The 15,838-nt window shown below is 31.9% G+C and overlaps 1 protein-coding gene across 1 annotated transcript in view; it reads right to left on the reverse strand.

Annotated features, from left to right (window-relative positions):
- Positions 1-948: 948 nt before the first annotated feature.
- LOC103606040 (transcription initiation factor TFIID subunit 2) overlaps positions 949-15,838 on the reverse strand; it is a gene marked incomplete at its 3' end in the record, with an annotated part of 83,717 nt that continues 68,827 nt past the window's right edge. Inside the window, exons 19-22 of the mRNA XM_008590638.1 lie at positions 11,148-11,341; positions 9,409-9,548; positions 6,856-6,925; positions 949-1,066 (exon numbers count right to left, since the gene is read on the reverse strand). Of these exons, the coding sequence (XP_008588860.1) occupies positions 949-1,066; positions 6,856-6,925; positions 9,409-9,548; positions 11,148-11,341 (522 nt within the window). The remainder of the gene's footprint in view (positions 1,067-6,855; positions 6,926-9,408; positions 9,549-11,147; positions 11,342-15,838) is intronic.

The following is a 15,838-nucleotide window of genomic DNA, read 5'->3' on the forward strand; positions in this document are numbered from 1 at the left end:
GTTTATCTTTAAGCAAAACACATTTCCGTCTTACTTTTGATTGAATTTTTAAACCAAAACTAGTATTATAATTCCAATCCATCGGAGATATAAGGCCAATTTTCTTTAAATATATATAACATTTACAAGTCAATAGGAAAAGCCAATAATCCAATTAAATAAAAGCAGCAAAGAATATGAATGACTTACAAAAAAGGAAATACAAATAGCTCAAATATATGAACAGCATAATGATAATATCATCACTACGCTATTATAACAATATTTTTGAGTATTTAATATGAGCCAGACACTGTGTTACAAATACTAACTCATTTAATTCTCAGTGTGCAGAAGTAGGTATCACTATCACCAGGATTTTATAAATGAGAAAAGTTTCGACTAGTCACACAGTGAGTAAATAAATGAGCTAAGATTCAACCCTCAGCAAACTGGTTCCTGAACTAGTGGCTCCTAAGCACTGTTATCCTGCCTCTTAACCTCACTCAAATAATGTGAATTAAAACTACGATGAGATACCAGGATCTCCAAGGTGCAGAACAATAACAATATGTACTCCTATAACATATAGGCTCTATGTTATTCTATATGCACTGACTACCCCTAGAAGGACACACAAGAAATTGGTTACCTCTGGGAAAGGCCACCCTTTGTAACCTTTTGAAATAAAAATAATAATAATAATACTTTACAGGTTCATGTTTACAGCTCTTTGATCATCAGAGACACTTTCACATAAATTAATATTTTTGTTCCCTCAACTACCCTGTGGAGCAAAGTGAGTGAGTATATCCTTAACAAATGTTATCACATCCCCCACTGTGATGGTGCGATATCCTACTTTAAAAAAAAAAAAAAAAAAGACAAGGACTTCAGTTCTTAAATGCTACTGAACTGAAAAACTGTTGTATAAATAAAAATAATAAACATTTTTTTAAAAATCATTACGCTCTCACCAGAATTCATAAGTTTCCAAAGTTGATCAACCAGAGCTTCATTGCATAAGGGAGACTCCATGTTCTTAGTAAATGGTGGGTTCTTAGTCAACATGTTTAGAATCTTATGCCTGAAAGATTAAAAAAAAAGTAATTTTTTGCTGACCATTTGCTGACATGCTATGAGTAAGAGACACCATAAAATATTTTTAAATTATCTATAGCTCCTTCTTCCCTTCTTCCCATTTTCCCTCCTAGGTCTAGCTTTGTGTTCAGTTTAGTTTCATTTCAAAAGACATTATGTTACATCCTAAATATTTACTACTTGGCTTTTCTGGTGGATTTGCTCTTTCTAGAATCACCTTACTGTGCACCTGACTCTACCTAATCCTAACCAATCTTTTCCATCCCACTTTCTAAAATGAACATCCCAATCTCTTTTAAAATAAATACAAAAAATACTGATCAATAAGTATAAAAACCTTAAAATGGGGCAAAAAAAAAAAATTACACATAGGCCAAGAAGTCTACATTTGAGATAATACAGTTCATTACTGTAGTATCTTTGTAAAGCATGGAAATATACAGAAGCATTTTAAACATGGAGATTGCAAAAAGGTTTCCTCAAAATAAGCTGAGGTTGAGAAGAGTCAATTAAGAAAACTCCATAAAATGTAACTGTTAAATTCCTCTATTGGGAGTTTTTACCTAATGTGAGAGCCTACCTGAACACATTAAGGAGTCTTCTGAAAAACAGGACAATGTGATGAAAAAAAATTTTTGAAAAAGAAAACATCCAGTGCTATAAGTAGAAGACACCATAAAAAGAGGATAGAGAAAGGAAAGAAGAAGTAAAAAAGCTACAGCAGTAGTCTAGCATTTAGTTAAGGGATAAAAGCCAGGTCTAGGAGCAAGTCTGAGAAATTCAAGACCAAAGAGTAATTAGAATGCTTGGATGTAAATGAAGAAAAAAGAAACTGAGTTGTAATTCTTACAGAGGTTAGCAAAACTTTAAAGAAGGTAAATCAGAGAAATTTTTACATTTAATTGTTGGTGGTAGAATATCAAATTGGATTTGTAATTGAGAAGGAGATGGGAGGAAAGTGGAACTGCTAAATCATAGTTTAAGTCATTTAACCCCTTTTGACTGCTAATTCATGTCTGTAAAACTGAAAGATGTGGATTCAGTTAACATTCTTTTGTGCTTTGAAATTTAAGAGGATATGAAACAGGACTACTGAAAGGTTATGAGAACAAAAAGTGAAATGTGGTTATAAATGAAACTTACAGATAGGTAATATGAAAGGGGTACAAATATTTATGGATATTCCATATCTATATTTTCATCTTTATAGATAAATATAACTGCTGTCCTTCAGATCAGTATTACAGGTAAATAACATCTTTTAAAAAGTGGGTAAGTTTGTTCTTTAGAGGCTCTTAATGTCGTTGTACTTAAATTTGCACTAAGAAGAAAAAGAAGTTTCAGTCTGGCTGCTTTTCAAATTAATCTAAATGCCGAGTAGGGCACAACTGATAAAACCATATGGTATTTAGTCAGATCATTGCAAACTCTTTACAGCCATGACCATGAATTGCAAAGAGACCTCTGGGGATATCTTTGAGTTTAAAGTTTAAGTACAGAAGAAAAGCTTTTATAAAGAAATATATATAAATAATTAAAGAGTCAAAATAATACTCAAAAGTGATAAGAGAAGACAATGAGGATCCTATGCTTAATTTTTCAGAGATCAAATATCAAAATTCACAATAAGAATATCCTTCAGACATATGGAACAGATCTGAAGCAACTCTCTAGAAAGTCACAAGTTTGTGGCATATTCACAGCAGCAAAATCATATTATTTCCCTGAAAAATTGAGAATTTTTTTGGTGGACTAGTCCAATCCCATTGCTGATGACTATCTGTAAGAAACAGAGTGAAAATAAACCAAAAAAAAAACCATTCAAAACTCTTTCAGGGGAAAAAAAAACTGGATTTAACTGTATTCCTTCAGGAGCTAATACATTCTGATCATGCACATGCTTGACTTCAAAATGGGAGGATAATACCATGGCATCCTTAAAGTAATCCTACCCGATCTAAAGCTAATATAACCACTGGCTCTTCCTATCAATGTAAAAAGTATTCACATGCACAGAAACAACTGGAAAGCAAAAACCTCAAATATTAAGAATTGTTGCTTCTAGGGGCCAGCCCGGTGGCACACTGCTACAGTGCGCCGCTTGGGAGCGCAGCGGTGCTCCCGCCGAGGGTTCGGATCCCACATACAGACCGGTTTCCGCTCACTGGCTGAGCGAGGTGCGGGCGCAGCACTGAGGTTTGCGATCCCGTTGCCGGTCCCGGTCCGGTACAGGCGCAACACTGAGGGTTGCGATCCGTTGCCGGACACGAAAAAAGACAAAAAGAGAAAAAAAAAAAAAAAAAAAAAATTGTTGCTTCTGGTTATAATAACTATATTCTATTTTACAGCTTTTTTCTTAAGGTGATTATGTATTTTTCCAAAATTTGGATGAGTATTTTAAAAAGTCATTCCCATTAAAAGGAAAACTTTGTGATTCTGAAATTGTGAATTCTATTTTAGTTCAAAAACAATGCACCTAGAGTTAATTTAAAACTATTCGTCTAAATTATTTTTACCTTAAGACATGTAAAATCAACAGCACACTTCATGAAAAAAAATGTTAGTAATTTATCAGGTGAATATACAGCTAACCAAAATACTTTTACTTACTTCTTAAAATATCTTAAGAAAGAACAGATTTGTAATCTAAAAATCCTCTATTGAGAGAAGACTATGCAAGGAAAGTGGACACCCCATCACTACATTTGAGACATCAAACTAACATAAAAGATGGAAACTTACCTAAACATTTAAAAACAATTATATATCTTAAAATGTTTTCTCTATATACAATTGTCACAGTAGAAATAAAATCACTTTTAACCCATGAATTAAGTTAAATATACATATAATTAGAAGAAAAAAAAATATGTCCAACCATTTGTTTAACATGTATTTAACCAACTGTGTGCAAGGTATCATACTATGTGCTAAACATACAGTGGCAAAAGGAGACAAGATTCCTGTCTAAAATATGTCCAACCATTTGTTTAACATGTATTTAACCAACTATGTGCAAGGTATCATACTATGTGCTAAACATACAGTGGCAAAAGGAGACAAGATTCCTGTCTTTTTGAAGCTATACATTCCAGTGGGGGGGGACAAAAATAGTCAAATAATCAAACTATAAAATCAATATTTATGTATAGGAATTATATACTTAGGTACAAGAAGAGCTATAGGATTTTTATGGCAGACTATGATTAAGGGACCTAACCTAGTCTAGGGAGACAAGTAGGCAACCCTGTAGATGTGATGGGTCTAAAGTGAAAAACAGTAATTAATTACTTTTCTTTCCTTCTGACTTTAAGTTTCACTCCAAAATCTTTCAGAACTTTATCTAACTCTACTGAAACCAGTAATGCCGATATACATAACAATAAAAAGAGAAATGAAAGATTATATATTTTAAAATTTTAATTCTAATCAAAGGCAATTTTACCATAAGGAGTTTTAAAATCAACCAAGGGATAAAAAAATAAAATGCTTGTGTTAGGGGCAGGACTGGAGAATGCCACTGACTTTAATAGAAATATAAACTTTTACCTATCTTAAGATTAAGAATTTTATCCAATTAACAAATATAGCAATTCTATATGATGGTTACTTAATGAGTTTTTAAAAAAGTAATGACAGAGATGAAGAGAAAAAGAAAAAGTTCCTATTCAAAGTATAAAAAACAGACAAACACAAATATAGGCCAGATGTCCCAAGACACCAAACAATACACACATAAAATAATTGCTGTGTGGTAACACTTCTATCCTGTGACCATTCACTGTCATCAAAGATTTTTTAAAACATGTTCAATTTTTGTAACTATTTGTAAAAACTATGTGCTAGATGATATTAGGTAAAGCCCAAGAAGATCCCTAATTGTGACATAAGTGAATCACATCAATTAAGAAAAAAACATGGTAAGTATAATCACAAAATATATCGTTAAATAAATTTTCAGTTCAGATTGTAAATAACAGTGCTGTTGAAATTTGAATGAACATTAACAGTTCCACAACAGTTTTTAAAAACAATTTAGATTATATAGTATACAATTTATAAATATAAAATTGACCCTTGAACAATACAGGTTTGAAATGCACTGGTACACTTACTTGCAGATTTTTTAATGCTCTTAACAGCACTTTCTTTTCTCTAGCTTACTTTATGGTAAGAATACTGTATATAATACATATAACATACAAAACATGTATAAATGGACCATTTACTTTATTGGTAAGGCGTCCGAAGGGCAACTATTCATAGTTAAGTTTGGGAAGAGTCAAAAGTTTACAGGGATTTTCGACTATAAGAGAGGCTGTGCCTCTAACTCCCATGTTGTTCAAGGGTCAACTGTAGTAGCCTCAAATAATACAAAAATAATGACAATCTGCTAAAAATGGTCTTCAAAACACAGACCTAAAATATATGGTCTTTGAAACAAGATCTAAGAAATATGCATGTTAATGTTCTATTAATGTAAATTGAAAACAAATGAATATGTGATAAGCTTTATTTATGCTGTATTTATACTTTATACTCCTACTTGGTATCAGTAGGATCTTCTTATAAACTTTCAAAGGCAAGAGCTCTGTTAGATAAGAGATGAGGTAAGGCTAGACTCCTGTCCATCTTCTCTTATACGAATGTATACTTTAAAATAGCTGATTATGAGATTTGTTTTTCTCCATGTCCACTTTACCTTACTCAATACATCAATCGCAGGACATATTATTTAAGGTATAACTTAGATCATAAATCAAGAACTATGAAATATTAACAGCAAAACTTCGTACAAAGATTTATATAATAACTAGCATTTAAAACACCGATATATAAGGTGACTTAACCAAGAACTCACTGTTATAACCATCCTAAAAATCTACTATTGGTCAAAGACGAATCCTCCTGTAAGGTGTTAAAATCTCTCATGTAGATTTCTCATGCCCAGATGCATTTCAGTGAGGTTAGAAGCCAGAGTTTATTTTATGTCATTTTAGAAGAAAACTATCTGCCAATGAATGTGTACATCTGAGCAACACAACTAAGATCTCTGGGTCTATGTTCTTACTTCTAGTTGGAACAGCTATAAGTTATTTTTCAGCTTTAAAATTCTATTTTATGAAGTCATAACATTAAAACAAATGAACAAAACTTTGAGTGCCTAATATATACAAAGATAGAAAGACACAGAAATGGTCATATTTAATCCTATTTGAAAGCACTATAAACATCCTACTTTGTAAAAGAAAGCAGCAGAAATGAAGAAAATAACTAAAATGGGATTTTAAAAAATGGTTACTATGTCAGAATTTGAATTTTCTTTTATTTCCCCTTATTTTTAATAATATTACTTTTTCCTAAAAATCCAAAGTCTAATAAAAATTGACAGTTTATATGAGATAGAAAAGAACAAATGGGATGCCCCAAACTATTGCTCTTAATAACTTTTAAAATGGTGAAATCAGTCAATACAGTGGTTTTATAGATGAGATGTATAAGGGATCCTCCATGTTCATTACAAATTGTTAATAAGCTTTTCTTTAAGTTACAATAGAAATGATACTTAAAATTACAGGGAATAAACTTCATTAACAATATATTTTGAAAATGTCTTTCCAAAGGCAAATCAATTTAAAAAAAGACATAAATAAATTCAAAACATATTTCCATATTTTCAAAAATCATAAACTTCTGTTCCACATATTATCTTCTGAAATTATTCAATTCACTTCAGGACTTACAAAACTAAAATACTATAGCACATAAACTAACCTTACATAGGGTACAGGGTCATTTTGAATCATATTAAGCAGCCACTGCAGTTCTTCATAACTCCTGTCCACTGAAAATAAAAATAAGTAAATAAATTTGTTGTTAATTATAACAAACTAAAAAACAAGTGACAAGCAGGATGTTTACACTTCATACATGGGGCTCTGCCTTAGCTGAATTTCCAATCAGAGTTGAAGGCTATAGGCAAACACATTTTCTTACATTTTTTATGCAGTGGGTCCCATTGTAACTTTTATAAGTATCATGCTATATGTAGCCAAGACATAAAATAGCACCAAGTGCATATTTTTTTTACTAAAGCTGAAATGAAACCAATGGCAGACACAATATAAAGCAAATTATAATTTATTAAGAACCCTGAAGCAGAGATGATTAACTCTAACTGGACAAAATTTGTTTAAATAAATAGTGTTTCTAGATACTTACAGAGAGGTTTGATAACCAATGGTATATCAACTATATTATACAGAACGGTCAACTGTTTTTCCCACATGGTTTCTTCCATTTAAGACTAAATAGCAGTCTTAACTTTTCAGCATAATGTAAAAGGCAATTACAAACAAAGTGCTATGAACATAATTGACATAAAATGATTCATTAGCTATTTCCATTCACCTTTTCAACAAGTTCTGCTTTTATGATTTGAAAGGTTTTGTTTTCAGTATTCCAATATTTTTCATTTCTTTCATTTTCTAATTTGAGCACCAATATTTAAATTTACGATTTAACAATGAAGTCTGGATTCATGATTCACATTTAAATATCAGTCAATTAAATTATACTAATTAGTTTAGCATTCTTTTGGAAACCATCAGTTAACATTCTATTTCATTTTAGGTAGTTCTAATTCATAAAATTTTCTTCATATTTATGAGACATTAAACATCATTCATATATCTTTCAAAAAAGGAGGTTGGGAATATTTGGTGGATCTTAAGACTTCTAGATTTCACGTACTGGTAAAACGTCAAAACAGAAATGGAGACTGATTTGGGATTACATTTTCTTGCCAAGAAATTCATTTAACAACAAAAAATCACTATTTTCACCATCATTTATTTTAAAAAGGATATTTTATTTTAATCTTCAATATGAAAAAACAAATGGCAGTCCTTTCTGAACCTAGGCTAACATATATCATATATACATTATATTGTTATTATCCTTTTCTCTACTTTCTGAGGTAACAAGTATTTCTATTGTAATTTATTTTAAAAATTGCAAAGATTTGAGGACACTTTGCTTTAGCTAACATTTAAAATTGCAAAGATTTCAGTATACTTTCCTCTAGTTAACATTTAAAAATGATCTAGTATCTACTGAAGAATTTCCCTCACCCCTTCCTCTCTTCCCACAGTCAGATGAGAAGTATAGCATACTTTAAAATTCTTTACTTTTCCCATATTTTAGTGCTATAATCTAGATTTTAGATACAGATTATGTTTACATATTCCTTTAACTTGCAAAATTATTTTTAAAGAATTATTTTTGAAATGTGTATTAAATTTTATAATCAGTTTAACAAATATTTAACCTTAACTCTTTAATTTACAGGCTTAATTACTCATCACTAGTTCTTTCATTCCATACTTTCACCAATCTTGAGTTATTTCAATCGACATGCAGATCAGCTGAAAATTATCTTTCGGAGTTTTGCTTTTAAGGATGTTACATAGGAGATGTACTTCTAATTCTCAAAGTCTATATTAGTAACAACTTGGCAAGGTACAGAATCTTAGATCATAAATTTCCCTAAAAATGACATAGCCATTAGTTCTGTCTTTTGACTCTACATATTCTGAAGAACTCAGGAGCCACACTATTCTATTACCTTGTACAATAACCTGGTTCCAATATTCATAGGAACTTACATGATTCTCTTCAACCTTAAAAATTAAAATTTCACCTGAATCTAGCTTAGGTCAGTTTCATTTACACCCCTTCAGAGTACTGTATTATTTTTTAGATTACTGCTTTTCTTCTACCTGCTCTATTCTTGATGACTCTCTCTTTTTTTTTTTTTTTTCACATTTTCATTTCTTTATCTTTCTCCTCTGAATTTCTGAAAATGTTCTGAATATGTATTATCTTATTCAATTTTTGGCCTTACTTATGTTTTTTCCAACTTCATGAAGACTTGTCTAATCCTCCTACTGAAGTTCCTTTTTATGTCTCTTGCTCTATTTTCACAGAAACAAATTTTTACATAGGGATAAGGTGTTTTCTTAATCCTTCTTAGAAATTTCCCCAAAATATCCTATTTCTTAAAATAACATGCAATTAAAGCCATATAGAATGATATAATGACTTCTCAGAAAAGCCAAAGATATCTATAATTTTATTTTTTTCTCTCATTTATTTATTTATATGCATTCTACATTTCCCAAAATTTATTTCTAAATCAATGAGTCAAGAATTTAAAATTAAAATATCTGTATTGTACATACTGTGAAAACCCCAATACCTAAGATTAACTTTGATAAGTAAGTATTTCTTCCGAAAATGATATGAGCATCATTCTTAAGGCATTACCTTTAGTATAATCAACAACTGCTTCCAAAGCTGCTATCCTAATGTCTACAAAGTGGCCATATTCAGCATAAGATTTAAAAAGAGCCGGATCGCTTGGCACATGTCCATTCTTCTGAAGTACCCGTATGGCTCTCAAACAACTAGGGAAAAAAAAAGTATTTAGGTTAACTACTTTCACTGAGGTATGTATGAATCAAATTTGTTTCCAAGGTATTATAGATTCATTCGTGGCAATAAATGAGAAAACTGATGTGATTTTAAATTAACCTTCAGTTTTGTAATATTAAATTTTTGCAATGATGACAAAAACTCAAAATTAATATAATGTCTAAAACCTACTAAAAGAAAGCAAATTTCAAAATTTGTTTGGAAACTCAAAGTTTTAAGCATCAGTATATTTATAACGGGAATACTCTTCAGAAAAAAGCACTCAAAATAAAACATAATTTTTAAAAAGTATTTTCTTGGTAATATAGTTTGTTTATTCACTATATATATAGAAGGTTAAAACTCATGTGTAGATAGGTAATCAACTTTTAGAAACTTCTAAAGAAATAAGCAAAACTTTATGGTAGCCATATACAAAGAAGTTGAGTATCCTTTATCCAAAATGCTTGAGACCAGACGTGTTTTGGATTTCAATTTTTTTTAAATTTTGGAATACATACCGGGTTAAGCATCCCTAATCGGAAAACCGAAAATCCAAAATGCTCCAATGAGCATTTCCTTTAAGCGTCATGTCAGCACTTGAAAAGTTTCAGATTTTGGAGCATTTTGGATTTTGGAGTTTTGGAATAGGGATACTCAAACTGTGGAACTAAAGTCATCTTAGAAGGCTAACAATAGAGGGATGTTTATGCTACATACAATGGAAACATCAAAAATAATGCTTATGAAGATTTCTCTTGACATGAGAAAGTGTTTATAATATAAACAATAGAAAAACTATATATAGGGCCGGCCCGGTGGCCAACTGGATAGTGCGCCGCTTGGGAAGCGCGGTGGCGCTCCCGTCCGAGGGTTCGGATCCCATATACAGACCGGTTCCCGCTCACTGGCTGAGCGAGGCGCGGGAGCAACACCGAGGCTTGCGATCCCGTTGCCGGTCCCCGGTCCGGTACGGGGGCAACACTGAGGGTTGCGATCCGTTGCCGGACACGGAAAAAAGACAAAAAAAGACAAAAAAAAAAAAAGAAAAACTATATATACAATATAATCTAAAGTAATTAAAGATTTATATAGCTACAGAGGGAAAAACTTTAGAAGGACATTTTCAAAATACAGTTGGCTCTCCCATATCCCTGGGTCCCACACCCATGGATTCAACCAAAGGTATATGAAAAACACAAATATTCAAAAACAAAACATTGGATGGTTGCATCTGTACTAAACATGTACAGACTGTTTTTTCTTCCCATTATCCCTAACCAACACAGTATAACAACTATTTATATAGCATTTACATTGTACTGGGTATTATAAGTAACCTAGAGAAGTACACAGGAGAATGTGCATAGGTTTTACGCAAATACCACGCGATTTTATATAAGGGACATGAGCATCCATGGATACCGAGGGACAAGTGTATTAACAATGCATCTGTAGATAGTAGAATCACAGAGAATTTTAATTTCTCCTTTTATTTTACTGTATTTCCCAATTTTCTATAATGGAATAAACTTCTTTTAAAGTTAGAAAAACAAATAACTTTTTTTAAAAAGTAAAGAATTTAATCAAACCTGACAGTAATGGTATGTCTATAACTTGGAAGAAGTTTTTCCATATTCAAAAACCTGGTGATTTCTTCAAGAATGAGTCGTACATCAGGATTTAAGTTATCCAAAGTTCTAACTTCATTATTCACACTGACTGCAGGTGTAACAGAGTTGGCCAGGGCATCAATCATTTCTGCACGATAATAGTTATCTGAAAACTAAGACAGAGAATAATTAAAAGAAGATAAATTTCAATCTTCTGATCAAAAATTAATAAAATATGTATAACTTAAAAACAATTTATCTGAAAACATAAGCAGTTCTCTGGTAAATATTCAACTCTGCCCTTTGCATAGAGTTACACTTTGGAAAACAGTGAAAGAGATTCCCTAGTCAGTGATACATTAGTTTACTGAATTAAAATATTCACTATGTGTAAGGTACTCTTATAGTAACCTAGCCAGATTCCTCTAAAAGGAGACCACAGTCTACAAGTCCTGCTGTAATACAGAACTTAAAATCAGCTATTTAATGCTCTAGTTTAATATATAAACATACAACCAAAGATCACTAGATATTTGAGGAAAGTATCAACATTAAAAATAGAGATCAGAGCATTAAAAATAAGCAACTTGGAAGAAATAAAGAAAGCAAGAAAAAGAAAACCAGTAATGTACAAAAAAATTCAAAAAGTATCATTAATGTTGTCTGAGAAATAACCAATGATATGCCTTCCAATAGCAAAACATTTTAAAAAGAAACAAAAAATTTTTTAAAAGAAATAAAAATAAAAACAAATAGAGAAATAAGAATCAAAATTAAATTGGATTATAAAATTTAAGAAATCTCCCAAAATTTTGAGCAAAAAGACAGAGACAGAAAATAGAAGAGAAACCATAAGAACACGGGAGGGCTGGTATAGGAGACATAAAAATAATAGGAGCTCTAGCCAGAGAAACAGAGAAAATAGAGAAGAAAACTACAAAAAAAAAAAAAAAAAAAAAAAAAAAAAAAACAAACCAAAGCAAAGCAAACCAAACAAAACAAAACAAAAACTATATCCATATCCCAGTCAATTCCCAGAGAAATAATTTATTGGGGTATGACTTGATTTAAATCAGAAGCAAATCAGATGCTCTAACCTGGGAATATGAACATGGAGCAATTAAATTAATTCTATCTGAAGTGTTGGTAGTGTTCTGTGGCAACACAAACTTCCAGGGGACTGAAAGAGAAATACCTGCCTTCTTTTGACTTCCACTACAGAGGCAGAACCTCACACTGACACATATAATGCAGAGTCCCTAAACTTTTCTATGTTCAGATACGGGGCGGGGGGGAAGCACTTCACAACAAGAACACAAACTCAAAGAAAAACTATGCCAAAAGTGCTCACTATGGATCAAGTTTTGTTTTCAGACCATTCTAATGACCTAAAAATTAATCTCTACAACTTCAGTTTCACTAGGCCTAGTTCTTCCCTCCAGAGCAACAGAGAATGATCATGTTTTTTTTAAATCATTCTAATTTTATTTTAATGTAGTTGCACTTATCAACATTTTCTTCCATGATTTCTGAGTTTTGTTTCACACCATTCAAAGATTATTCAAATTATATTTACAGGTTTTCTTTTAATACTTTTACAATTTCATTGTTTTCTCTAATAACTACTTTACCAACAAAACACGAGCCCATTTTTTCAGACCTAAGCATTCAGATCAGAGACTGAACTCAGAAATGAAAAATGAAAAGTACATTTCAGTGAAGTAGGGAAACCAAAAGATTTAATACTAACCCTCAGACCACATCCAATTCTCACAAAAACTATAGTGGTAATTGAACAAGCTAGATTATCTGATCACCCCTTGGTTATAAGAGATAAAGTGAAGAAGTAATTTATGGAACACAGCCAAGGAGGGCCATTTAGCACAGCAAAAATTTCTACAAAAAAACAGTATCAATGTACTGCAGCAAAGAATGACTGATTTTTGTAACAATGATCACTTGGTATCAGTAAGAATTCATCCCATGTTCTGCATACCTTGTTTAAGAAGGTAGAGAAACTTCATATGCATGTATATTATTTACTAGAAATTTTTGTTATGTATAAAATATTTTCATATAAAATAGCTAAAAACTAGGTTTAAAAGGAATTAAGTTTTTTTTTTTTTCCTTTTTGTCTTTTTTCGTGTCCGGCAACGGATCGCAACCCTCAGTGTCGCACCCGTACCGGACCAGGACCGGCAACGGGATTGCAACCCTCGGTGTTGCGCCCGCACCTCACTCAGCCAGTGAGCGGGAACCAGTCTGTATGTGGGATCTGAACCCTCGGCGGGAGCGCCACCGCGCTCCCAAGCGGCGCACTGTAGCAGTGCGCCACCGGGCCGGCCCCAGAATTAAGTTTTAATCTTCTTGAAAACTAACTCACACACAATATTGAACTTCATACTCCTGCCCAATTAATGAGATGTCAAAAATATTCTCCCTAAGTCCTAACTTCTTTTGGGGACTTAGCTTTTTATATTCCTAACTTAATTTTATTGTAGAAAATCTGAGAAAGTTCTCCTCATGTACTTAAAAAACTCTGCATCTATGTGTGAATCTTTTTGTCTCTTCAAAGACTAGTTATCTGTGATTGGAAGTGAGCTACTTAAAAATAAACAACTGATAATCCATCTGATAAAATATTCTTAGGCACCTACCCAATCACATCTTTTTTGCTAGTTAAAATTCATTAACCTGTGAGTCTTTAAATGATAATACAACTTCTTTCTCCTAACCAAAATTTTTAAGAGAATAAGTTTTGATAACAGACACATCTAGGTTTGACTTCTGGCCCTCCCATACTATGTGACTTTGGATAACTCTCTTAATCTTTATAAACCTCAATCTCATCACATAGAAATTGGGATTATAATAGTATCTATTTCAGAGGTCTGATGTGGATCATATCAGATTATCTATGTTTTAGCACAGGCCATGGAACACACAAGAAATTAGCTATTTTTATTGTTACTGTTATTTGCGAATTTATGCTCTTCTTAGTATCCTCAAGGACTAAAATATACACTAGTGTTCTGAAACTATAATCTATCAGTGTGTGCCTCATGAAATTATAAATGATGACAGGCAAAATGACATGGCATAAAGCAGCATGGCACACAAAAAAAGGTCACCACACAAGTGGGTGGCACAAGCTCACATCACAATTCCCAGATTATACTTTCTGTGTAATTTTAGACTCTCAATCTATGTCTTACTTTCACTTGTCCAACAAGAGATGACAAACATCTTCAACCACAGAAATAGGTAAGTTTCAAGGGAATTAAAGTAAGTGAAATCACTGTGCAAAGCAGAAAGTACTATAAAGGTGTTAAATTAGATAAACACTCCCCAAAACAAAGGAACTGACATAAATATTGTACAAGTATAAAATATATTCCTATTGTATTTGAATATAATCTGATTAGGCACCATCATAAATTCTAATTTCTTCAAATAAAAGAAATTCATGTGTAAAGGAAGAAAGAATTACCTTAAATTAAGGCCAAAACAAACCATTACACTACGAAGAATCTTTGAAAAATGTTTTCAATTAATACTTTATTCAAAAGTATGTCTTTTAGGTCAATAAGGCACTAACCAGGCCAAGTAAATCAGTTGTCAAAGAAAATAAAATATCCGGTGATTAAGAAGAAGTTTAAGTCTAATTTCTCTCCATCATTTTATTTTTGCTATTACTCTACCTTCAAATCAGTAACTAGTTACCTGAATGTAATAAATTCTGTGGCTTTCTGACTAAAGGAGATAAGCTAAGTATTTCCTAATTCAGATAACGGTTCAGAAAGTGACTGAGACACGTAGATGCAATTAAATGACTATATAGGCATCCACTATTTGTTAAATGGTTCTGGAGATACAGAGATGAGTTCTTGAAGAACTATTTATATTGGCAAGCAAAATAGAAAAAAGTAAGAGTAAGAATAGAGGTAATCAAATTGTTCCAGGAGTAAAAGAAAAGAATAATGTATCCCATCAGAAAGATATATTGATGTTGGAAAAACAAGGAGTATTTTTAATGCATAGAGAAAAGAAAAAGGCATCCCTTGGTTTAAAGATACATTAATAAAAGTACAAGAAGTAATGAAAATACATCATGTGTTAAAGGAAGAGAAAAGTTACTGATGCAGCTTCAGGGTAGAGGGATATAAAGTTGGAGGGATAGGTTGAGACCAAACTGTGACGGGCTTTGAATACCACACAAAAATTAATTTAATCTACAAGCGCTGGAGAATCTTTGAAGATTTTTAAAGAGGGAAGAAAATGAGGTGAGCTCCATTATGAAGATCATTTCAGTTTTACTATTAAAAACTATAAGAAGAAAGACATTAGGAAATTAAGTTAGGAATAATTATGATCTTGCAGATGCTGACAATAGAAAATAGGTAATTCTAGGCATTCTTCTCAGTACTTTATATATGTTACCTTGTATAATCCCCACAAAAACCTTATGAGGAAGATGTACTATTTATTAACACTCTTGTGTTTAATACATTAAGAAACTGACACACTGAGATTAAGTAATTTGCTTAATCTTTATTTTAATAGTAGAGGAAAAAATAAAGACCTAGCCTTAGGACAGCTGAAATAGAAAAGAAGGTGCAATATGAAAGAGATTGAAAATAAATTCTCCCATTCTGCAGGTTGTCTCTTTG

Source organism: Galeopterus variegatus, unplaced genomic scaffold (assembly GCF_000696425.1).
Source record: "Galeopterus variegatus unplaced genomic scaffold, G_variegatus-3.0.2 Scaffold6237, whole genome shotgun sequence".
In the NCBI taxonomy this organism is placed as follows: Eukaryota; Metazoa; Chordata; class Mammalia; order Dermoptera; family Cynocephalidae; genus Galeopterus; species Galeopterus variegatus.